Here is a 25,011-nt window from a genome sequence, read left to right as displayed (position 1 = left end):
AAAAGGATCCTAAAGTCAAATGGGCCTTAATATTCAGGTTAAAAACCTTCCTCCAATTTCGAAGTAAAAAATGAAATTTTATATTTTATGTCTGCATCTCAACAGATCTTTTTAAACAACAAACTAAACCAAAGAATCACTTGGCTCATGGCCCCAGCTGAGATGAAGCTTAACATATGGCTGAACTACATAGTTTGGGTCAGGAAGAAACAAGACAGAAGCACAATTTGTGCTCTAAAGCACATATGAAACACTATGTGGGGGTGTTGCTATATTACTCCACTCTACCACCAGATCTTCTTGGCAAAGAGTGGTATAATTTTGAACAATCTCAGTCTCATATTATCATGAATATATAAATTGAAGAAAAACATGCACAATATGCAGGATAGAGACCAAAGTAATCCTTTTAGAATGATATTCCATTATTAGAATGTTTTAGTATTTCTATTAGAATCTAATTCCATCATTAGTCAAAAAATAAAAATCAGGTGTTGCTGGTGAAGGGTGGGGATTGAGTCATAAGATGGGATACTTAAATTCAATTCTCAATATATATTTGGCTAGTCAAGGTTTTTTAGTTTTCTGCTCAAACTCAAAGTGTTCATTTTCATAACCGTTTTCCTCCAGTGTGCTCCTTTCAAGGTAAACTAAAATTTAAAGCACATACAAGATGTCATGCAACTTTAATGACTTAAAGATAGCTGGTTTCAAACCATGAAGAACAAAACTATTGCCCTAGATGGTTTGGTTTAGTGGATAGAGCATTGGCCTGCAGACTGAAGGGTCCCGGGTTCAATTCTGGTCAAGAGGCAAATGCCCGAGTTGCGGACTCAATCCCCAGTAGCGGGTGTGCAGGAGGCAGCCGATCAATGATTCTCTCTCATCATTGATGTTTCTATCTCTGTCTCTCCCTCTCCCTTCCTCTCTGAAATCAATAAAAATATTTTTTAAAAAAATAGAACAAGCCCTAACTGGTTTGGCTCAGTGGATAGAGCATTGGCCTGCGGACTGAAAGGTCCTAGGGTCGATTCCGGTCAAGGGCACATGCCCAGGTTGCGGGCTCAATCCCTAGTGGTGGCGTACAGGAGGCAGTCAATCAATGACTCTCTCATCGTTGTTTCTATCTTTCTCTCCCTCTCCCTTCCTCTCTGAAATCAATAAAAATATATTTAAAAAAATAAAATCAATAAAAACATTTTTAAAAGAACAAAGAAATACAGATAAAGAATTAGACCATAACACTGACCAGACTCAATATGTATTTAAGTAATCCTTTTTTCTATCTTTGCCCACAAGCTGTCTCAATTTTCCCCTTTCATTAGAGCATTTCAAAACCAAGTTCTCTAGGTTATGACAATTAATCTCAAAGCAGAGAGTCTAGCATAAATCTGACATTTCTAGAAGTGCAGGATAAAAGATTTTGCAGCTTTCAATTGCCTATTTTAAAGAAAATAAAAGCTGGTTTGTTCACTTGCTCAGCAGCTTTAAAAACAAATACAAAGGTTTCACGCTGTCATAGTTTTATTTTAAAGAACAATACCAGTGAAAGTCAGGTAAGTAATTGGATAACAAAAGCAAGGCAGGAAAATACAAAAGAAAACAAAACACAATTTTATACAAGAAATATATTAAGCAACAACTAAGAAAAGCCATCCTATTTTCCACATAAATTAGTCCTAAAACTAACCTTTTTTCCCAATTTTATCCTTTCAATCCCTTCCATGAACACAAAGTACCCACCTCCTTCTGCATGGCTAATGGTACTTGATTTCTAAGAGCTTTAGAAGGTAGCATTCTTTGGCCCACTATTCATTTCAAGTGCAGCCCATCATTAAAAATTCCAAAGCATTTCTTATGTAGCTAAATGTGCAGATAAAAACATGTTTCTGTTTGCTGTAGGTGATTAAGGACAAGGTAACAAAAGCTTTAGTTCATGGGGCACTGTAGATTTCATCCACTGGACTAGCTCTAAGAAACTGGTGTTTAGTATAGTTAACCCAATATTCAGAATAATTAACTTGTTTCTACACTGACCTTTGCTTTTGATCCCAATGAAAGATCAGCCGTATTGTAGCAGCATGTCCCCAACTTTCTCCTGAGGGAAGAAGAACACAATAATTGTATATTGTCTAGGTTATAAGTCTCTCAGAATGCATCTGACTAAATACAGTTTTACTTTGCTTGATTTAACATAATGAGAGTATACTTTAAACCTGGTATGTTGGTAACATCCTGAGATTAATGGAATTTTACATATCTAATAAAATATTGCAGATCAGTATCTTCTATTTACTTTTAGTAAACTTTAGTTTGAATGAACATATTTGTCAATCTTCCATATATTAAGACTAACATTTCTAACCACCAGAAAAAAAGCAAAAACTCTGACAGACTATTCTTAAAGATTTTAGTATAAATAAATCTTGAAGCATTGTATTCTAACAAGACCATGACTGAGGGGTTAAAAACAAAATAAATCTATTCAGTGTAGTGTAATTTGTATTTGAATGGATTCACTCTTACTCCTAAGACCGTGAGCTTTCTGAAGGCAAGAATCATCATATGAATATTATAAGTTTAGTACCTGACACAACAGTTTCTAAATAGATCAGTGATGGTGAACCTATGACACGCGTGTCAGCACTGACACGCGTAGCCATTTCTGATGACACGTGGCCGCTGAGGCGGCCGCATGCCGAGGATGAAACATTTGTGAAATAATGTTTTTTCCTCAAAGTGACACACTACCCGAGTTATGCTCAGTTTTTTGGCGAAGTTTGACACACCAAGCTCAAAAGGTTGCCCATCACTGTAGTAGATGCTAAATTAATGTTTGTTAACTGAAAGGATGAGTCAGTATTTAAGGGCACAGTGCTCTGTGCTAAGATTTCTCAGTGAATAAGACACATACAGTCTCTGCTTTCATGGAGTTTACAGTACTCAATAAGCATCAAATTAAAAAAGTAGAGAAAATGTGTTTAACTGAAAATGTTTATTGGATTATTACCCACCCAATGCTGGTATCAGCATGGCCTGATTTTTATCAATCTTAGTTGTCATCTGATTAGTTAAAATTACCTATAAAAACAAAATGTGAGAAAATTAGATGAGTCTCCCCTAAAACTTACCAAGTAAATAGTCTTGTGATTTTAGTATTCTGAATATAATCTAAAGAAATATTATTTAGGTAATAAAAACCTTTCTGATAATATTTTTAAAACTTAATTTTTAAAACTTAACCTTTCTGATAATATTTTTAAAACTTATCTGAAAACATGTCTACTGAACATAAAACTTTTTTTTTAAACAAACAAGAACAAAGAAGTTCTTTGTTGTGAAAATGGAAGAATCTATATCTATCTATCTATCTATCTATCTATCTATCTATATAAAAGCATAATATGCAAATCAACCTGATGGCAGAACAACCAGTTGCTATGATGCACACTGATCACCAGGAGGCAGATGCTCAATGAACGAGCTGTCCCCTGGTAGTCAGTGCACTCCCACAGCAGGAGCACCACTCAGCCAGAAGCGGGGCTTACGGCTGGCGAGTGCAGTGGCTGTGGTGGGAGCCTCTCCCGCCTCCGCAGCAGCGCTAAGGAGCACCAAGCCAAGTGGCAAGGAGCAGGTAGGTGGTTAGAAGCAAGGGGTCCCGGAGTGCGAGAGGGTGCAGGCCAGGCTGAGAGACCTCCCACCCTGCCCCCGTACGAATTTCATGCATCAGGCCTCTAGTAAAGATCCTATATAATAAAAGAGAAATATGCAAATTGACCATCACTCCAACACACAAGATGGCTGCCCCCATGTGGACACAAGATGGCTGCCACAAGATGGCCAGCAGGGGAGGGCAGTTGGGAGGGACCAGGCCTACAAGGACAGACAGGTGGGGATGACCAGGCCTGCAGGGGAGGGCAGTTAGGGGCAAACAGGCTGGCAGGGGAGCAGTTAGGCATCAATCAGGCTGGCAGGGGAGTGGTTAGGGGGTGATCAGGCTGGCAGGCAGAAGCAGTTAGGGGCAATCAGGAAGGCAGGCAGGTGAGCAGTTGGGAGCCAGCAGTCCTGAATTGTGAGAGGGATGTCCGACTGCCCGTTTAGGCCCAATCCAACCAGGATCGGGCCTAAACAGGCAGTTGGACATCCCTCGAGGGGTCCCAGATTGGAGAGGGTGCAGGGTGGGCTGAGGGATACCCCCCACCGTGCATGAATTTCGTGCACTGGGCCTCTAGTATAATAATCCTACCTAATTATAGACAAATATGCAAATTGACCGTAACTTCGCTATGCCTGCGATTGGTCAGGAGGCACGGGGGGGCGGGACTCGGGGGGGGGGCGGAGGGGCCAATTGGGCCGGCAGGACGCTGAGCTCAGGTCACCAGCAGTGGCTCAAGCTCAGCGTCTGCACCATGGCTGTGCTGCGGCACAGAAGGGGCCTCTGGGGCAGCAAGCTCACGTCCCACCGTGGACCATCAAAAGCGGGGCAGATGGGTGGCTGTCCGCTCAGGCACCAGCGGACAGATACCCAGCTCCCCCGCGATCAAAAGCAAAAGTGTGGGAGCTGGGTGCCTGTCCACTCAGGCACCAGGCCTTTCAGAAGCCTTCACTGTGCCCGAGGCTTCTGAAAGGCCTGGTGCACCAGCAATCAAAAGCAAAAGCGTGGGAGCTGGGTGCCTGTCCGCTCAGGCACCAGCAGACAGGCACCCAACTCTCCCCCTACACGTGCATGATTCAATCATGCACTGGGCCTCTAGTAACACATAAAGGCCTAAAGACAGCATGAACAAACACATCATAAATGCGAGAATCAGGAAAATTCAAACTTTTAAGTTTAAGTTTTGTATAAGCCAATAGGAACAACCAGTCCAATAGCAGTAATAAACACTTTTAAGTACCTAACACATGCCAGAAACCATGCTAAGTGCTTTACCTTCATTATCTTATCTAATCTCCATAACTACTCTATGAATGAGGCATTTTGTTACTAGAGGCCCGCTGCATGAAATTCGTCCACGGAGGAGGGGGTGGGGGGTCCCCTCAGCCCGGCCTCCAACAATGCCAGTGTCCCGCGCCCTGGCCAGGGGCCCGCCCGCCCACCCTTCCTCCCTCCTTCCGCGGGCCGGGGCACATGAGACCCTGGGGCTCGTCGCTGGGGCAATGCCACCAGTGTCCAGCGCCCCAGCCGCTATGGGCGCTGCCAGCTTTGTGACAGAGTGACAGTTAATTTGCATATTACCATTTTATTAGATAGGATTATTCCAGTTTAACACATAAAAAATCAAAAGCTTAGAAAGATTGATTCTGTGCTCTTTAGCACTGTGGCCTCTCTGGAATATATTTATTCAAAAGAATATAAAGTTCTTAATAACTCAATGCTTACATTTTTAGGAAAGAAACAAATACAGAATTATGATTTATGATTTTACAGAAATAAAAAAGAAACCAAGGCAAAGAATTATGAGGCCAAAACCGCTTTGGCTCAGTGGATAGAGCGTCGGCCTGTGGACTCAGGGGTCCCGGGTTCGATTGCGGTCAGGGGCATGTACCTTGGTTGCGGGCACATCCCCAGTGGGGGGTGTGCAGGAGGCAGCTGATTGATGTTTCTCTCTCATCTATGTTTCTAGCTCTCTGTCCCTCTCTCTTCCTCTCTGTAAAAAATCAATAAAATATATTTAAAAAAAAAAAAGAATTATGAGAAGAGACCTAAAGTCAAAGAATGTACCATAAAAGTAGAAAAACTGCAGGAAAAGAAAATACAGTAATCGGATCAAATGACCCCAAACTGTGACACTAGTCTACTGATAATAGATACAGATGTACTTTAGTCACAGATGGCACTAAAGACTAAAAGTATTGCTAATTCTTTTGGATTAAATAGTGGCCTATAGAAAAAAATCCCATGTTATGAAAGTAGTAGCTTTAAAGTAGAGAAAATGAACGTGTTTAAGGCTGATTTAGTACAGTAAAAGTCAATTTATCTGGCACATTTTTATCCAAAATTCTCCAGAAATGGTTATTTTAAATATTCTTCCAATACAGGTCTTCCCCCTAGATATAAGATTGCTACTACTGCAAACTGAAACTGATACAGAACTTGTATGAAAAGCAATGAGGAAAGGGATCTACTCTGAAAAAGTCATGTTTCATTAAAAAATTTGAGAAAGGGTAGGCTGTTTGGTAATACCCTAAAATTTTTGTTTATCTACAAAGGAGGTATCTGTGATCCAGCTAGATCTCAGTTAGGCACCAACTGTATGATATGACTTTCTTCTAGTTCTTCTTCCTTTAAGTACCATAGTGGCTTCCCCATGTGTTTCAGGCCAGGAATATTAGAACAAGCTATGCAGAAACTGAAATTGGTAATTAACTGAAATATATGACTCACTGGCATCCCCAACATGCTAAATAATATATAAATACCCTTTACTATGCATGCTACCAAGTGTTTAAGCTCTAGCAACTGAGGTAATTAGTTATACCAACACTTTTTTTGTACAAATAGCTTTTTAAAATTACATTATAAAACCAGAAATTCAGTTCTTCAGTAGCACTAGACATATTTCCAGTGCTCAATAGCCATACAAGTACTGTATTAAACTGAACATTTTCATCTTTGCAGAAAGTTCTAATCAGATAGGTTTAGGGAGTAGTTTATCCAATAAATTATCTTGAGAAAAATATAAACATACATACTGCTTACCAGCTTTTCAACATCTCAAAATTAGAATGTGCACTACTAGCAAATATCCTATATAATAAAGAGATAATATGCAAATTGGCCATCACGCCCTTGCACAAGATGGCCAACAGGGGAGGGCAGTTAGGGGCGACCAGGCTGGCAGAGGAGGGCAGTTAGGGGCGACTGGGCCGGCAGGGGAGGGCAGATGAGGGCAACCAGGCCAGCAGGGGAGGGCAGTTGGGGGCGACCGGGCCAGCATGGGAGGGCAGTTGGGGGCGATTAGGCTGGCAGGGAAGGGCAGTTGGGGACAATCGGGCTGGCAAGGGAGCAGTTAGGCGTCGATCAGGCTGGCAGGGGAGTGGTTAGGGGGTGATCAGGCTGGCAGGCAGGCAGGCAAGCGGTTGGGAGCCAGCAGTCCCGGATTGAGAGGGATGTTAGACATTCCCCGAGGGGTCCCAGATTGGAGATGGTGCAGGCTGGACTGAGGGACAGCCCCCCGCAGTGCACAAGTTTCATGCACCAGGCCTCTACTTTATAAAATAATTACACTAGCCCTAGCTGGTATGGCTCAATGGATAGAACATCGGCCTGTGGAATGAAGGGTCCCAGGTTCGATTCTGGCCAAGGGCACATGCCTGGGTTGCAGGCTCGATCCCCAGTAGGGGGCGTAGAGGAGGCAACCAATCAATGATTCTCTCTCATCATTGATGTTTCTATTTCTCTCCCCCTCTCCCTTCCTCTCTGAAATCAATAAAAATATATATATATATAAAAGAATGAGCCGAAACCGATTTGGCTCAGTGGATAGAGCGTCGGCCTGCGGACTCAAGGGTCCCAGGTTCGATTCCGGTCAAGGGCATGTACCTTGGTTGCGGGCACATCCCCAGTAGGGGGTGTGCAAGAGGCAGCTGATCGATGTTTCTCTCTCATCGATGTTTCTAACTCTCTATCCCTCTCTCTTCCTCTCTGTAAAAAATCAATAAAATACATATATAAAAAAAAAAAGAATGAGTCTTCAAAATAGTGATCAATCACTTTGAATTTAACTTCACTGCTTTAAAAATACTTCTGCTACCCAAACGTCCTTCAATGAATGGAAAGATAAATAAAATGTACTGATACATGCTACAACATGATTGAATCTTAAAAACATTACGCTAAATGAAAGAAGCCAGACAGAAAAGACCACATACTGCATGATTCTACTTATCTATATACTAGGGGCCCAGTGCACAAATTTGTGCACCTTGAAAGGAACTATGGGCCACGAGGCTGCGGTAGGAACAGGAGCGGGTCTCAGCCCATCCTCTGCGCCCCCTCCGCCATGGCCCCCGGTCCCGTCTGCTGGCAGCCCTGCTCCCGCTGCCACCACTCCCACATGCTAAGGGAGCCGGCCCCACTCGTACCTGCTGATGGTGCAGAGTGGTTGGGGCTGGCACCAATCAGTGGGTGTGAGTGGCAGCTGCTGCCCCGATCACCCCTCACGAAGAGGCGGAGGCAAAGAAGCCCTCAGGGGCGATCAGGGCTGGCAGCTGCCACTTGCACCGGCTAATGGCGCTAAGCGATCAGGACCGGCACCGGGCACTGGCTCCGGGCACCGGCAGTGGGTGCAAGTGGGACCAGCGCTGGCAGTGGGTGCGAGCAGTGGCTCCAGCACCAGCAGCAGGTGCAAGCAGGGCTATCACTGGCAGCGGGTGTGAGAGTTGGCTGCCCGCCCTTATCTCCCCTCGGAAGCTCTGAGCAGCAATTGGGGCCGGCAGCTGCCACTCACACCTGCTGACAGCGCCAAGCAATCAGTGCTGGCACCAGCAGCAGGTGCAGGTGCAGCCGGCGCTGGCAGCAGGTGCAAGCACCTGGCAGGACCGTGGTGCACAGGAGCAAAGAATTTTCAGTAATCACCAGAGGCTCGCCCCGACGACAGCGACTGGCGCCCCCGCTCACCTATTCCACCATCCTGCTGCGGCCAACACCCGCCATGTTCCGCACACACCCTCTGGTGGACAGTGCACGTCACAGTGACCAGTTGTTCTGCCGTTTGGTCTATTTGCATATTAGCCTTTTATTATCTATAATAATAAAAGCATAATATGCTAATTAGACCAGGCATCCTTCCAGATGACCTTCCGGACGAAGCCAGGGCTGCAAGGAAAGCCCAGGTCCCGGGTGCCAGAGGGAAGCCAGTGCTGGCAGCCGGGGGAAGGAAGGCCTACTCTAGCTCAAATTTTGTGCATTGGGCCTCTAGTATAGGATATAAAAGCCTAAGCGACCATTATAACCAAATGACTGGAACGACCAGTTGACCAGTTGCTATGATGCACACTGATCACCAGGGGGCAGATTCTCAATGCAGGAGCTGCCCCCTGGTGATCAGTGCGCTCCCACAGCCAATCTCCTGCAGCCCTTACCCCCAGCCACCCCACCTCTCACGGTCTCCTCCACCACCCCCTGCCGGCCAGCCAGCCAACCTCCTGGGGCTCCTCCCCCTGGCCAGCCAGCCCCCCCAATAGGCCTCGATTGCCAGCCAGGCTGAGGGACCCCACCCATGCACAAATTCATGCATCGGGCCTCTAGTAGAAAATATCAAGAGAAAAAAAATACATAGAGACAAAAAGTACACTACTGGTTGTTAGGAGCTAAAGGGAGGTTGCAATGTGGAGTGACAGCTAATGGGTAAGGGATTTCTTTTTGGGATAATGAAAATGTTCCAAAATCAGATAGTAATGATGCTTGCAAAACTCTGAATATACTAAAACCACTGAACTGTACACTTTAAAAGGGTGAGTTTTATGGTATGTTAATTATATCTTAATAAAATTGTCAAATAAGCCGAAACCGATTTGGCTCAGTGGATAAAGCATCTGCCTGCGGACTGAAGGGTCCCAGGTTCGATTCCGATCAAGGGCATGTACCTTGGTTGCGGACACATCCCCAGTTGGGGTTGTGCAGGAGGCAGCTGGTTGATGTTTCTCTCTCATCGATGTTTCTAACTCTCTATCCCTCTCCCTTCCTCTCTGTAAAAAAAAAAAAATCAATAAAATATATTTTTTAAAAATTGTCAAATAAGCATTTCTGCTAATAATCAAATAAATGCATTTCTAAAAGGATTCTCTTGCCTGGCCGGCATGGTTCAGTGGTTGAGTGTTGACCAATGAACCAAGAGGTCACGGTTCGATTCCTGGTCAGGGCACATGCCCAGGTTGCAGGCTTGATCCCTAGTGTGGGGCGTGCAAGAGCAACCGATCAATGATTCTCATTATTGATGTTTCTATCTCTCTCTCCCTCTCTCTTCCTTTCTGAAATCAATAAAAATATATTTAAAAAATAAAAAAGTAAAAGAACTCTCTCCACATCAGCATGGCAAAGATTTAAAAGACTCAAAGTTGGTAAAGATGTGGAAAAACAAGAATTCCCATTCATTGCTGAAGACAACATACTTTGGAACACATTTTCTGAGGATAATTTGATAATATATAACAAAATGTTTAAAACAGATATCCCTTTGGCTTAATACTTTCAGAAATAACTGGATGAATGGACAAAGAAGTATATGTAAAGTTGTTAATTGCAGTGTTTTAAATTATGAAAAACTGGAGTCAACTTTAAAGATAATCAATAGGGAAGTGGTTAAAAAAACTTCTATAATCAAACAACAAAATACTATGTAGCTAAGGTAAGGTAAACTTAGCTAGTAACTAGAGGCCCAGTGCATGAATTTGTGCACCAGTGGGGTCCCTCAGCCTGGCCTGCAGGATCAGACTGAAACCAGCTCTCCAACATCTCCCAAGGGGTCCCAGATTGCGAGAGGGTGCAGGCCAGGCTGAAGGACCCCACGGGTGCACCATCAGGGCCGGGGAGGGATGCGGAAGGTTGGCCAGCCAGGGAGGGACCGCAGAGGGGCTCCAGGCCGTGTCCGGCCCATCTTGCTCAGTCCCAATCAGCCAGACCCCTACAGCAAGCTAACCTACCAGTCAGAGCGTCTACCCCCTAGTGGTCAGTGCATGTCAGAGCGACTGGTTGACCAGTCAACTGTCTGCCCCCCTGGTGACCCAGTGCACATCATAGTGAGCGGTTGAGCAACCTTAGCATATCATTAACATATTACACTTTGATTGAACGAACAACCAGATGACTGGATACCTAGTATACTAGGCTTTTATTATATAGGATATATATGGAAAGATGTTTGCAATATATTAAGTGAACAAAATATTGCTTTGCATAATAGTATGCATAATGTGGTCTTACTTTGAAACATGTTTATGTATGCATAGAATAAGTTTGGAAAAATATGTACAGCAAACTCAACAATAATCATTTCTGAGTAATAGATAATATAATTGTTTACATTTTGATGACTTATAATTTTTTTATAGCAAGCACATAACTTAAAATTGTAAGATGTATTTATTATCAAAGGTCAGACATGCCTCTCTACCTGCTAACCAGAAAATTAAAAGTCAAGCAAAAAATAATTTATAAAGTAAGAGAGTAAAGTATGCCCTTAACCCCCCAAAAATCTTAGCTCTAGAAATAACCACTGTTAATGTTTTGGTCCTTTCAGTATTTTTCTTCATAGATATAAATGCTCATATATAATTTTTATTTTTCTCAAAAGTGGGATCCATTAAATATATTATTATACAACTTGCATTTTTTCACTTAATCATATATATGGATATCTTGTTTCATGTGAGTTTGCAAATGTTTACATTACTTAAATACTGCATAGTTTTTTGTGTTATTTGCATTACTTTTTAAATATTTTTTATAATTTTTTAGTATGTCCTTTTTTATTGATCTGAGAGATAGAAAGAAAGGGACAGGGAGAGAAACAGAAACATCGATGTGAGAGGGTCACTTTGATTGGTCGCCTCCTACATGATCAAGCCCAAAACCCAGGGATGTGCACTGACTGGGAAGTGAACCAGCTGCGACCACTTGGTGTATGGGAAAACACTCAACCAACTGAGCCACATCAGCCAGGGCTGCATTACTTTTTTTAATTAGAAAAGATAGGCTATTTTTGTTAAAAACAAACAAAAACCTAAGGAACTATGGCAACTCATTAGTCTTGAGTGCCCCCAAGTGGGTGCTCTTCATGGATATTAAAAGAACGCATAAAATTACGTACAAATTAATGGAAAAAAATAATTCAAAGACAGAATACTATGCTTTTCAGTATATGGCAAAAAAAATCTAATAGCTCAAAAGAAAAGATGCACGTTTTGAAATTATTTTATCAAGTAATTCTTTATTTACTTATGATGTATTACAGGCATGTGCTAAGGACTCAGGTTAAAGACAAGAAAATCAAGTTAAGCAGTTTGACCTCTCATCTCCCTCACATATAAGTGTGTATATTTGTGTCAGTGGTGGAATAGCATTGCAGAATGGGAAGTGCTGGCAAACACAATTTAAAAAAAGTTTTAAACTCACTCCTTTTTCTCTCTTCACTTTTGAACTTATCTTTACCTTTCTCCTCACATTTCAAATCTAAGAATTACCTCTACCTCCAAACATCTTGGCTCTTTACAATGTCATTTTCCTATCCATCTGAGTCTATGATTACACGTTATGTAATAATCAAAGACTCAAATTAAAAGAAAAATGGGAATGTTGGAAGAGCTTACCTAAAACACATCAAGTATATTTAGACAAAGAAAACACTGCAATTACCAAAGTCCATTTTTAAAATATGGCATCTTACTTATGCTTATTCTTTTCCAGGAAAATCGATAAACAACACTTATGACTGGAATTAATTTTTTATAATAGCTAAGCCAAAACAAAACTACATTTAAAACTATGTGTACATTAATATGTCCTTCTTTACTGACCTGAGAAATTCTATTCTGCTACTTGTAGGCATTAATATTTGATACAATCTTCTTAACTATTATAGAATTCTCTTAACTAATTATACTTACAGCTAATCTGTGATTATTTGCAAGGCTGATCATTTGCTGGGCTAGGCCATTTAGTAATCGAGTTCGAAGGGATAAGTCATCAAAGTCATGACGAAAAGGAAAAGCAATACCATCCACTATCACTAATCGAACCTAAATATAGAAGAAATAATGATATTAGATTTGGTATTAAAAACAAAACTGATAAAAAATAAAAATAAATTTAAAAAAATAAAACTGATATTTAAAAAAGCACAGCCCATTGCATAAAAAACCCTTAAAATCCAGCGTTCTATTCCCAACTTTACAAAGGCTTTATTTCGGATATATCTACTCACCCAATGCTTTTTTATTTTTTCTAATCTTCACCCGAGGATATTTTTCCATTGATTTTAGAGAGAGTGGAAGAGAGAGGGAAAGACAGAGAGAAATATCCATGTGAGAGAGACACATCGATTGGTTGCCCCCTGCACACGCCCTGACCAGAGTCAGGGCCAGGGCTGTGGCCGGGGCTGGGGAGGAGCCTGCAACAGAGGTACATACATGCCTTTGACCAAAATAGAATCCAGGACCCTTCGATCCACAAGCCAACCAAACCAGCTAGGGCATCCAATGCTTTTTTAAAAAATGTTTGTTTTCAGAGAGGAAGAGAGAGAGAGAGATAGAAACATCAATGATGAGAGACAATCATCGATTGACCACCTACTGAGGATCAAGCCCTTCAACCTAACCATGTGCCCTGACTGGGAATCGAACTGTGACCTACCTCCTGGTTCAGGTTGATATTCAACCACTGAGACACACCAGCTAGGCCAATTCCCTTTTTTTTTTTTTTTTTAAATCCTCATCCTAGAATATGTTTATTGATTTTAGAGAGAGGAAGGGAGAGGAATGAGGGAGAGGGAAAGGGGGAGCGAGGGGGAGGGGGAAAAGAGAGAGAGAGAGAGAGAGAGAGAGAGAGAGAGAGAGAGAGAGAAACATCGATAGGTTGCCTCCTGCAGGCGCCCTGACCAGGATGGAACCCAAAACCTACGTATGTGCCCTGACTGGGAATTGAACCAGCAACCTTTTTTGTGTATAGGATGCCATTCCAACCAACTGGGCCACCTGGCTAGGGTAATTTATCCAATGCTTTTGTATTAATTACCAGAAGTTAAAATGTACTCTGGTTTGATAATTTATGCACTTAAAAAAGTAATTCAGCAAAAAGAAAAAGAAGCACTTACAATTTTCTTATCAGTTGCCACTACACATTGTGTTTTACAGTAATATTTTATTGACAAAAAGCACTTTTAAGTCTTAGTTAAACAAATTTCTCAGTTAATTACATTAGTTTTTACCTTCAGGATTCCTTCTATGTTAAAACTCTTCAAATATTAAATTATCACACCTTCTTCAAAAACTTAACGATATACTTTTCCCCCTTAATTTTAAACATACTATAGGGAAACAACTAATCACTACAGAATCTGTTATAATACAGAATTCAGCATGAGGCAATTCTGTTTTAAATTATAATCAAGAAAGTTTACTTACAGATGATAAACATTTTCATGACAGTTTCAGTTCTAATATAATCCAAATAATGGCACCTACAGTGAAGTTAGAGTAAACAAATGAAAAACTATAAGGTATTTTTTCTATCTAATAAGAATTAGGCTAAAGAAGAGGGTTTTGTGAAGCAATGTACAAGCCATTTTCATAGCTTTTATTTAGAGTATTCATTTATTCATCCAGCAAATTTTTATTGACACCTATATGCTAGTCACTGTTACAGGCACTGGAGAACAAGTTCTCTTGCAGCTTATGTACTAGTGGAGTAAGAGACAATTAACATACAAACACATACTGAATAAAACAATTTCTGATAATGATAGGAGTTATGAAGACACCAAATGACGAAGAACAAGTAGCTCTTGGGGTAGAGGGAGGCTAACTTAAATGTGAGGGAAAGCATCAATGAGAAGTCAGGCAATAGAACTGAGTCCTGGGTAAGAACCTCTTGGAGGGAAAGATAATCTATGTATAAGGAGTCAAAAGGGCAAAGGACCAAAGACACAAACAAGTTTGGCATGTTTAAGGGTCAGAAAAAAAAAATGTAGTGAGAGGGAATGATAGGAAATTATATCAGGAAGGTACAATGGTGAGCTAAAGCCAAATCCTATAGGCTATTAAGCCAAGCTAAATTTTCAGAAATTATGCAAATCAGCCATTAAAAATAAAACTATAGCCGAAGCCGGTTTGGCTCAATGGATAGAGCGTCGGCCTGTGGACTGAAAGGTCCTGGGTTCGATTCCGGTCAAGGGCATGTACCTCGGTTGCGGGCACAGCCCCAGTGGGGGGTGTGCAGGAGGCAGCTGATCGATGTTTCTCTCTCATCGATGTTTCTAACTCTCTATCCCTCTCCCTTCCTCTCTGTAAAAAATTAATAAAATATATATTTTTAAATAAATAAAACGATATAAATTTTATGAGTAAATAAGTCATATAAGTATTTGGATAAAATAAAATACGGATAATAAATACTGAAAAATCACTTCTTCCTAATTTTTTATATTTTACTATTATCTATGCTCTTTAGATCATTTGCACCTATTTTATCTTTATTGCGGAACTACTACATAGTGATGTGCTACAATACAGTGTTTCTTCTCTACTCCACGTTCGGTAAGCTTGAAATCAGCCACCATAGGAGGATTTTCTACATAGAAATCAGCAAATAGCCGAAACCGGTTTGGCTCAGTGGATAGAGCGTCAGCCTGCGGACTCAAGGGTCCCAGGTTCGGTTCCGGTTGGGGGGCATGTACCTTGGTTGCGGGCGCATCCCCAGGAGGGGGAGTGCAAGAGGCAGCTGATCGATGTTTCTTTCTCATCAATGTTTCTAGCTCTCTATCCCTCTCTCTTCCTCTCTGTAAAAAATCAATAAAATATATATTTTTTTTTTAAAGAAAAAAAAGAGCCAAAACCGGTTTGGCTCAGTGGATAGAGCGTCGGCCTGTAGACTGAAAGGTCCCAGGTTCGATTCCGGTCAAGGGCATGTATCTTGGTTGCGGGCACATCCCCGGTAGGTAGGGGGTGTGCAGGAGGCAGCTGGTCGATGTTTCTCTCTCATTGATGTTTCTAGCTTTCTATCCCTCTCCCTTCCTCTCTGTAAAAAATCAATAAAATATATTTAAAAAAAAAAAAAGAAAAAAAAAAAAAAGAAATCAGCAAATAAATCAGCTACAAGTCAGAGCTTGATTTGTCTTGCTGATAGTCTAAACTTTTAATAAAGTAATGGGGAAAATGTCAAAATCATATTGATCTTAAAAATATGTTCTGTCTGTACCCATTACATTGTGAACTACACAAAAATTGAGGACATATTCTTCTATTAGAAAACTAATGAATTAACTAGGTATGATCATTAGCTCAAATCAACAAAAAAATATTCCACAGGAAAACTCCATATAATTATAGCTTTTGACACCAGGATATTTGCAGGGAGCCCTAAATACCCAGGGCATCCAAGGACCTATCTGCTCATGCCAGAGGAGCTGTATAGCCTAACCTCCAATGAACAAAAAGAATGGAAATTTGTTTTTCCTCTCCACAGTCCAGATTTTACTGAAAGTGGCTAAATTACAGAGATGTGGACCTTCTGCTAAGTGGTAACTATTCACACTGACAGCTTTCCCAAGTTTAGGATGGAAGTTCTTAGAGATGGTCTGGTGAATTTCCTTGGTTTCTCAAGAGAGTATACTGAAGGTAGAAAGCCAATGAATTACAGAATGAGGATAAAACAGGGCTTGTCATTAAACTCATAAAAGCCAAAAGTAAAACGTTACCAAATGGGGCCCTGGCCAGTGTGGCTCAGTTGTTTGGGCATCATCTGGTGTATCATAAAGTTGCTGGTTCAGTTCCTGGTTGGGGAACATGCCCACCTGGGTTGCGGACTTGATCTCCAGTAGGGAGCGTGCAGGAGGGCAGCAGATCAATGTTTTCCTCTCACATCTATGTTTCTTTCTCCCTCTCCCTTTTCCTCCCTCCCCTTCTCTCTAAAAATCTATTTAAAAGCCTTTTTTTTTTTTCCCATTGATTTTGAGAGAGAGGGCAGAGAGAGAGGGAGTGAAAGTGAGGGAGGGGGAGGGAGAGAGAGAGAGAGAAAGATCAATGTGATTCTATTTAAAAGCCTTTTAAAATTACATATCACCTTTAACATTGCAATTCTAATCTTAGCATTTATCCCATAAACATACTCACAAATGTACCCCAAGAGATATGTGTAAGGATTATCCCCAAAGCATTGTTAATAATAGCACTAAAAGTCCACCAACAAAGAACTGGTTTAATAAATTAAGGTACCTACTCCCCCCGAACCATTTAAAAATATATATATATATATATATGTATATATATATTTTTTTTTTTAATATATATTTTATTGATTTTTTTTACAGAGAGGAAGGGAGAGGGATAGAGAGTTAGAAATATCGATGAGAGAGAAGCATCGATCAGCTGCCTCCTGCATACCCCTTATTGGGGATGTGCCTGCAACCAAGGTACATGCCCTTGACCAGAATCGAACCTGGCACCCTTCAGTCCAAAGGCCGATGCTCTATCCAGTGAGCCAAACCGGCTAGGGCTAATATATATATTTTTATTGATTTCAGAGAGGAAGGGAGAAAGATGGAGAGATAAAAACATCAATGATGAGAGACAATCATTGATAGGCTGCCTCCTGCACGTCCCTACTGGGGGTGGATCGAGCCCACAACCCGGGCATGTGCCCTTGGCTGGAATCGAACCTGGGACCCTTTAGTCCGCAGGCCAATGCTCTACCCACCGAACCAAACCGGCTAGGGCCCCCCCCCAACCTTTTTAATTATGGTAAAATACATATAACAGAAATATTTACCCTCTTAATCATTTTATGTGTACAGTTTAGTGGTATTAAATATATTTATAATGTTGTACATCTCTAGAACTCTTTTCATCTTTTAAAACTAAAACTCTATACCCACTAAACAATAACTCCCATTCTTCTCTTCTCCCTGGGCCCTGGCAACCACTGTTTTACTTTCTGTCTCTATGACTTTGACTACTCCTAATACCTCATAAAAGCATATATAGCTTATTACACTTAGCATAGAGTCCTCAAGATTCATCCATGTTGTAGCATGTGTCAGATTTTCTTTCCTTTTTAAGACTGAATAATATTCCATTGTAAGTATGTATGTATGTAGCACATGTTGCTTATCTAGTCATCCATCAATGGACACTTGTGTTACTTCCATGTTCTAGCTACTGTAAATAATCCTGCTGTGAACATAAATGTACGAATGTATAAATATGTCTTCAAGACCCTGCTTTCAATTCTGTTGGCTATATACCCAGAAGTAAAATTGCTGTATTATATGGTAGTTCTATTTTCAATTTTTTGAGGAACTGACATACTGTTTTCTACAATCATACCATTTTACTTTCCCACCAACAGCAAAAAAGTACCTTCTTAAAATGAAATATGCAGCTGAAAAAAGAATAAGGTCTATCTGTATGTAATGATACAGAAAGATATGCAAAACACTAAGCCAAAATGGAAGGTGCAGAACAATAATACAGTATAATCCCATCAACAAATTTTAAAAATGGGGAACTAGATATTATAATATGTATAAAAATATTTTTGAGAAGACACACAAGAAACTATTAATAGTGGTCAACTTTAGGGAGAGGTACTAGGAAGCAATAGCAGAAGGGAAATGTTATTTTCCATTTTATACCACTCTACACAGTTTGTTTGATAGGAGCTATTCCACCATTACTAGAGGTGGAACCTCTTTTTATATTATTTCAATTTCTTACTTTGGGCATAGTATTAATATATACAAGCTAAATAAATGTAAACATAAATAAATTATAGGGCAAGGAATAAATAAGTTTTCTGAATTGGCTTAACCAGACACTTCCTAAGATATATTAGTTACATTGGTAAGTTATATTTCAGTAGTTTGAGCCATACCTTTGCATGTTCTGAAAGGAAGTCTGAGAGTAGATAAACTTGTGCCAGTAGCTCTGTGTAGTCATGACAACGAAAATAATAAATATGGGAAAGAATGTTTTCAAGAGTGAAATTCTCCAAAGCCTTCGGGTGTGCTGAAATAAACAAGAAAACAATCTTAAAATAATTAGTTACCTGTTTTGATATATTGGTGACTAAAGAAAAACAATACTTTTGAATAACAAAATGCTTCACTGTGAACAGAACTCTTGACTTTATTTGAAAGATGACAAAATTTTAGCAAAATCCCTATAAACTATCATCTCATAATTCCTGTCCTCTTCTTTCATCCTTTCCATTGTTTCCTTACATACTAGGCTATGTAGAAACTGTTTATACACATATACAACTAGTTTTTAATGCCTGTGTTTTCATATTTCTAGTTATTGGCTTCCACTCAATAGAGGTAACATACTGGAATTTCCCTTTCTTGTTTTTTTCCCCCACAGGATTGCAAACTAACAGTTAATAGGAAAAATGTTCAAAAAAAAAGTCTTTTCCCCTTAAATGCTATAGTATAACTTGATAATTTAACTAGAACCAATGATATAAAATGAAATTCCCTACTTGGATTGGATTTAAAAAATAAGCAGTTTGGAAACCAGAAACACCAATCAGAAAGGATATATGCACCCCTATGTTCATAGCAGCACAATTTACAATAGCTAAGATATGGAAACAGCCTAAGTGCCAATCCCGCTTTCCTGTCTTTCTTTTCTTAATTCCCACCTCCCTACCTCAGCCTGGTTCACCTGTCAGGCTGGCCCTGACACTGTATGTGCTGCCTCTCACAATCACATCAAAATTACAACTAAAAGTCAGAACAACTATCATCCAGAACCACGGGAAAGCTGAGTGGAAGTTCTACAACTAAAGAAGTAAAGAAGAAAGAGCATTGAGACTGGTAGGAGGTGCAGAGGCACGGAACAGGCTGGCACCCAGGTGCGCTGCTTTTTTAATCGGGAGGGAGTACAAGCTCTTGCTTGCTCTGAACTCCAGTTCCAGGTGAGACTCAGGGGGGACCCAGACACATATGGGGAGAAACTGGACTGTCGGGCATCAGGACAGGAACGTGAGGGTGGCTTTTTCTTTTTTTTTCAGACGGAGGTGTGCACAGCGATCATCGTTCCTGCACAGGGGAACTCTCCAGTGCAGGGCTGCCTGGCAGCCATTGCTGTTTGCTCCACCCTAGTGATTCCCTGAGATCCCGCCCTACCAAATTTATAACCCCACCCAAACTGTGTGCAGTGGCTTTTGCATATGAATGGCATGTCCTTTCTCAGCCTAAAACCTGTCAAACAAGCAGCAGCTGGGTCAGGGAGCCCCAAAGCAATCAATCCAGCAGCAGCAGCCTGCCTTGCTACACAGCTGGGCCTCGTCTGGGCACTTCAAAACCCAATACAAAGGGGAGGAATCTGTGGATCTCTCTGTAGCTCCTGCTGGGTGGCCTCAGGCAGTGGCTGACTTTGCACCTCCTTGGAGATCTAAGAGCCAGTGTACCCAGTGGTCAGTATGAGACCATACCAGATTACAACTCTTCACATCCATAAGCAACACACTCAGGGGGCAGACTCAGTGAGCACCAAAACCCCAGTGAAGCAAGTCCTGCCCCATAAGGGTATCTCCAGCACAGCAGTTCTCCCATCGTAGACAGAGCTGGTCCTCACAGCCAATTGGCCTGGAGGTCAATTCCTCTCAGTGATACCAACAGCAATCAAGGCTTAACTACAACAAGACTGTGCACACAGCCCACAAAGGGTACACCAAGAGTGTCCACCTCAGGTAATTGGGGAGGCTGAGCTACTGGGCCCTATAGGACACCTAGGACACAAGGCCACTCTATCAACACAGGAAAGCAGCCAAAATGCGGAGAAAGAGAAACATGTCACAAATGAAAGAAATTGAGGAAAGCCAACTACTGGATATAGAGTTCAAAACCACGGTTATAAGGTTACTCAAGAATCTTCTAGAAACCTCCGAGAAATTTAGTGAGACCCTCAAGGATATGAAAAAGGACCAACTAGAAATTAAGCATACACTGACTGAAATAAAAAATAATATACAGAGATCCAACAGCAGACTAGAGGATCCAAATAATCAAGTCAAAGATTTGAAATACGAAGGAGCAAAAAACACCCAACCAGAAAAGCAAAAAGAATCCAAAAATATGAAGATAGTGTAAGGAGCCTCTGGGACAACTTCAAGCGTACCAACATCCGAATTATGGGGGTGCCAGAAGAAGAGAGAGAGCAAGATATTGAAAACCTATTTGAAGAAATAATGACAGAAAATTTCCCCTTGCCCTGGCCGGTTTGGCTCGGTGAATAGAGCGTACACTGGCTCTTAGACTGAAGGGTCCCAGGTTCGATTCCTGTCAAGGGTACATGCCTGGGTTGCAGGCTCAATCCCCAGTGGCGGGTGTGCAGGAGGCAGCCAATCAATGATTCTCTCTCATGATTGATGTTTCTATCTCTCTCCCTCTCCCTTCCTCTCTGAAATCAATAAAAACATTTAAAAAAAAAAAGGAAAAGAAAACTTCCCCTACCTGGTGAAAAAAATACTTACAAGTCCAGGAAGTGCAGAGAACCCCAAACAAAAGGAATCCAAAGAGGACCATACCAAGACACATCATAATTAAAATGCCAAGGGCAAAAGACAAAGAGAGAATCTCAAAAGCAGCAAGAGAAAAACAGTTACCTACAAGAGAGTACCTACAAGAGACTTCCAGCTGATTTCTCAACAGAAACTATGCAGGCCAGAAGGGAGTGGTAAGAAATATTCAAAGTGATGAATAGCAAGAACCTACAACCAAGATTACTCTACCCAGCAAAGCTATCATTTAGAATTGAAGGGCAGATAAACAGCTTCAAAGACAACAAGAAACTAAAGGAGTTCATCACCACCAAACCAGTATTATATGAAATGCTAAAGGGTATTCTTTAAGAAGAGGAAGAAGAAGAAAAAGGTAAAGATAAAAAATTATGAACAACAAAGTGACAACAAATACATATCTATCAACAAGTGAATCTAAAAATCAAATGAATAAAAAAATCTGATGAACAGAACAAACTGGTGAATGTAATAGAATCAGGGGCATGGAAAGGGAGTGGACTGACAATTCTTTGGGGGAAGGAGGTGTGGGGGGTGCAGGAAGAGACTGGACAAAGAGCTTACACCTATGGACGAGAACAGTGGTGGGACAAGGGCCTGGGGTTGGGTGGGAACTGGGTGGAGGGAAGGTACGGGGTGAAAAAGAGGAACATCTGTAATAATCTGAACAATAAAGATTAAAAAAACAAAACAAAAAACTGTGGTACATTTACACAATGGAATACTTTGCTGCTATAAAAAAGAAGGAACTTTTACCACTTGCAACAGCATGGATGGAGCTGGAGAGCATTATGGTAAGCAAAATAAGCCAGTCAGAGAAAGATAAATATCACATGATCTCGCTCATATGTGGGATATAATGATCAATATAAACTGATGAACAAAAACAGATCCAGAGACAAGGTAGCACTGAACACACTGTCCAAACTCAGAGAGAAGGCAGGGGAGGGGAGGGTTAGAGATCAACCAAAGGACTTATATGCATGCATATTAGCATAACCAATGACACAGACACTGGGGCTGTGGGGACTTGCCCTTGGGAGTGGGAGTGGCTGAGGGGGGAGGGATCAATCAGGAAAAAAGGAGACATGTAATACTATAAACAATAAAAAAAAAAAAAGAAATAAGCAGTTTGGCTTTGTACATATTTCAGAAAAAAAAACACTTAAGAAGTGTTGCATTTTTAAAATGTACTTATATTTTAACATTGAAAAATAAACCCCAAGAAATTAAATTTCAGAAAACATTGCCTATTACAAATATACTAAATTTTTAATTGATTTTTTAAATTGTTGTTGTGTGTGTGTGTTTTTTGTCTTTTTTTCTTCTTCTTCTTAAATTGATTTTTAGAGAGAGAAGGAAGAGGGGGAGAGAGAGAGAGAGAGAGAGAGAGAGAGAGAGATCAATAGGCTGCCTCCTGCAAGTCCCCCACCAAGGATCGAGTCTGCAACCTGGGCATGTGCCCTGACAGGGCAGTGCATAGAACAATACTCAACCAACTGAGCCACAACAGCCAGGGCCAAGTATACATTTTAAAAGTTCATTTTTAACCAAAAAAATGACACCTTAATCATACACCACTCACGAAAAACTTTATATCGCAGTTTTATACCAATAATATTTACAATAAGATTTTAAGACACTATTACAGCCCTGGTGGGGTGGCTCCATTGGTTGGAGCATCGCTCCCTACACCAAAAGATTAGACTCTGGACCAGGGCACATACCTAGGTGTCAGGTTCGATCCCCAGTTGGGGTGTACACAGGAGGCAGCCAATCAATGCTTCTCTCTCACATCAACGTTTCTCTTCTCTCCCTTTTCCTCTCTCTAAAATTAATAAAAAACATATCCTCAAATGATAATAAAACAAAACAAAACACAACACTATTACAAATATACATTGTGCCTACGGCCTTGCGACCCTGAATACGCCTGTTGTTGTCAGATCTCACAAATATTCATTGTGACATGGCTAGCTTTAAGGACTTTCAGCAGATATACTGGTCATTAGTTAAAGAGGACACTTAGCACTTCCATTAAAATAAAAATATACAGCCCGGCTGGCGTGGCTCAGTGGTTGAGCATCCACCTACGAACCAGGAGGTCATGGTTCAATTCCCAGTCAGGGCACTGGGCGGGGGGTGGGGTTTGCAGGCTTGATTCCCAGTGTGGGGTATGCAGGAGGCAGCTGATCAATGATTCTCTCTCATCATTGTTGTTTCAAACTCTCTCTCCCTCTCCCTTCATCTCTGAAATCAATAAAAAAAAAATATAATATATATGTATTTTTTAAATTCGGCTGATTACAAACATTTAAAGGAAATACAAGGATATATGAAAAGCATTGTTTTTTGAAACATCTAGAGCAGTGATGGCGAACCTATGACACGCGTGTCAGCGCTGACACGCATAGCCATTTCTGATGACACGCGGCCGCTGAGGCGGCCACATGCCGAGGATGAAACATTAGCTGCTCCTGAGGATGAAACATTTGCGAAATAATGTTTTTTCCTCAAAGTGACATACTACCCGAGTTATGCTCAGTTTTTTGGCGAAGTTTGACACACCAAGCTCAAAAGGTTGCCCATCACTGATCTAGAGAAAAGAATAAAGACTGTACATCCAAAAAATAAGATAAAACAAAGCAAATTTTTTAAAAAGTCAAACCAGAAACCATTTAATTTTATAAGAAACTGAAAGGACTTGAACTTGAATATAAATTACCTTTACATTTTTATAGAAAACTTTCTTTTCACATAATAAGTACAAAAAACTTCCAAACACTTTAGCAATACAATTAGCATAGTCATGAAGTCATTTACGTACTACTCATAGCCCCATAGGTCAATCATCTTAATGTTCCAAATACTTCCAAACATAGTTTTTGTTTTTGGAAAAACCAGTATGAAAGTCAATACACTAAATGCACTGAATATAGTGAGTGCATTGAGACAATAGTTACAGTAAAGTTCCAACAAAATTAGTTTACACCTGGCAGGTCAAAGTATGATTTGAAGCCATACACTGAAATACATACACAAATTTTGCCCTAGAGCTCCTATAGTGAGGGCCATAAAAGGGGAAGAAAAGGCCAATTCAGGTTGTGGCATTTCTAATTTTTAAGAAGGCTATGAGAATTTAACACCAGTACATTGTCAAGTCATTAAGGTTAATTTTCCAAAATGGTCTCTCGCTAAGACTTGAGATGAGTACAAATGCAAATTTCTTTTACAATACAGAAAAAAAGAGAATCACCTGCTAACTTACCCTCTTCCATACCTGTTCCTGCTATAAGCTGAAGGTGCTGAATGCAGGCAGTAGCAAGATCTACCACTCTATCAACCATAAAACTTCCCTCTGTATCAATAAAAACTGCTTCGCCTTCCACTCCTCCAAAACATTCTGGTATCTGCACATCTACTGCCAACTGCATACTATCAAGAGAAAGAAGTCAAATAAACAAATCATTATAATGATCTTCTAACATAGTGATCTTCAAACTCCAGATTACCAAATGTTTTATAAATGCAAATATACAGCCCAGACAACAGAGATGGCTGATTCTCCATGGCTCCAAAACAGGGTGGGGCTAAAATAGGATTACAACTGGGAGTACAAGAAAGTTTATTCTTGTATTATTATTTACTAGAGGTTGATGCAAGAAATTCGTGTACTCGGGGGCGAGGGGTCCCATAGCCCGGACTGCACCTTCTTGCAGTCCAGGAGCCCTTGGGGGATGTCTGACAGACGGCTTATCACTGCAGCAGAGGTGGGA

General features: G+C 40.8%; 1 protein-coding gene across 8 annotated transcripts in view; it reads right to left on the bottom strand.

Moving 5' to 3' along the window:
- Positions 1-25,011, bottom strand: part of RAD51C (RAD51 paralog C) — a 68,465-nt gene that overhangs the window by 38,908 nt on the left and 4,546 nt on the right. For 6 of the 8 annotated variants that reach the window (XM_054709843.1, XM_054709842.1, XM_054709841.1 and 3 more), the window contains exons 3-7: positions 24,504-24,670; positions 18,587-18,720; positions 12,607-12,738; positions 3,015-3,081; positions 2,038-2,098 (exon numbers count right to left, since the gene is read on the bottom strand). In XM_054709843.1, the coding sequence (XP_054565818.1) occupies positions 2,038-2,098; positions 3,015-3,081; positions 12,607-12,738; positions 18,587-18,720; positions 24,504-24,670 (561 nt within the window). The remainder of the gene's footprint in view (positions 1-2,037; positions 2,099-3,014; positions 3,082-12,606; positions 12,739-18,586; positions 18,721-24,503; positions 24,671-25,011) is intronic. The other 2 variants (XM_054709846.1, XM_054709847.1) reach the window with 2 other exon arrangements.

This window comes from Eptesicus fuscus, chromosome 20, assembly GCF_027574615.1.
Source record: "Eptesicus fuscus isolate TK198812 chromosome 20, DD_ASM_mEF_20220401, whole genome shotgun sequence".
Lineage (NCBI taxonomy): Eukaryota > Metazoa > Chordata > Mammalia > Chiroptera > Vespertilionidae > Eptesicus > Eptesicus fuscus.
This window is presented reverse-complemented; position numbering and strand designations above follow the sequence as displayed.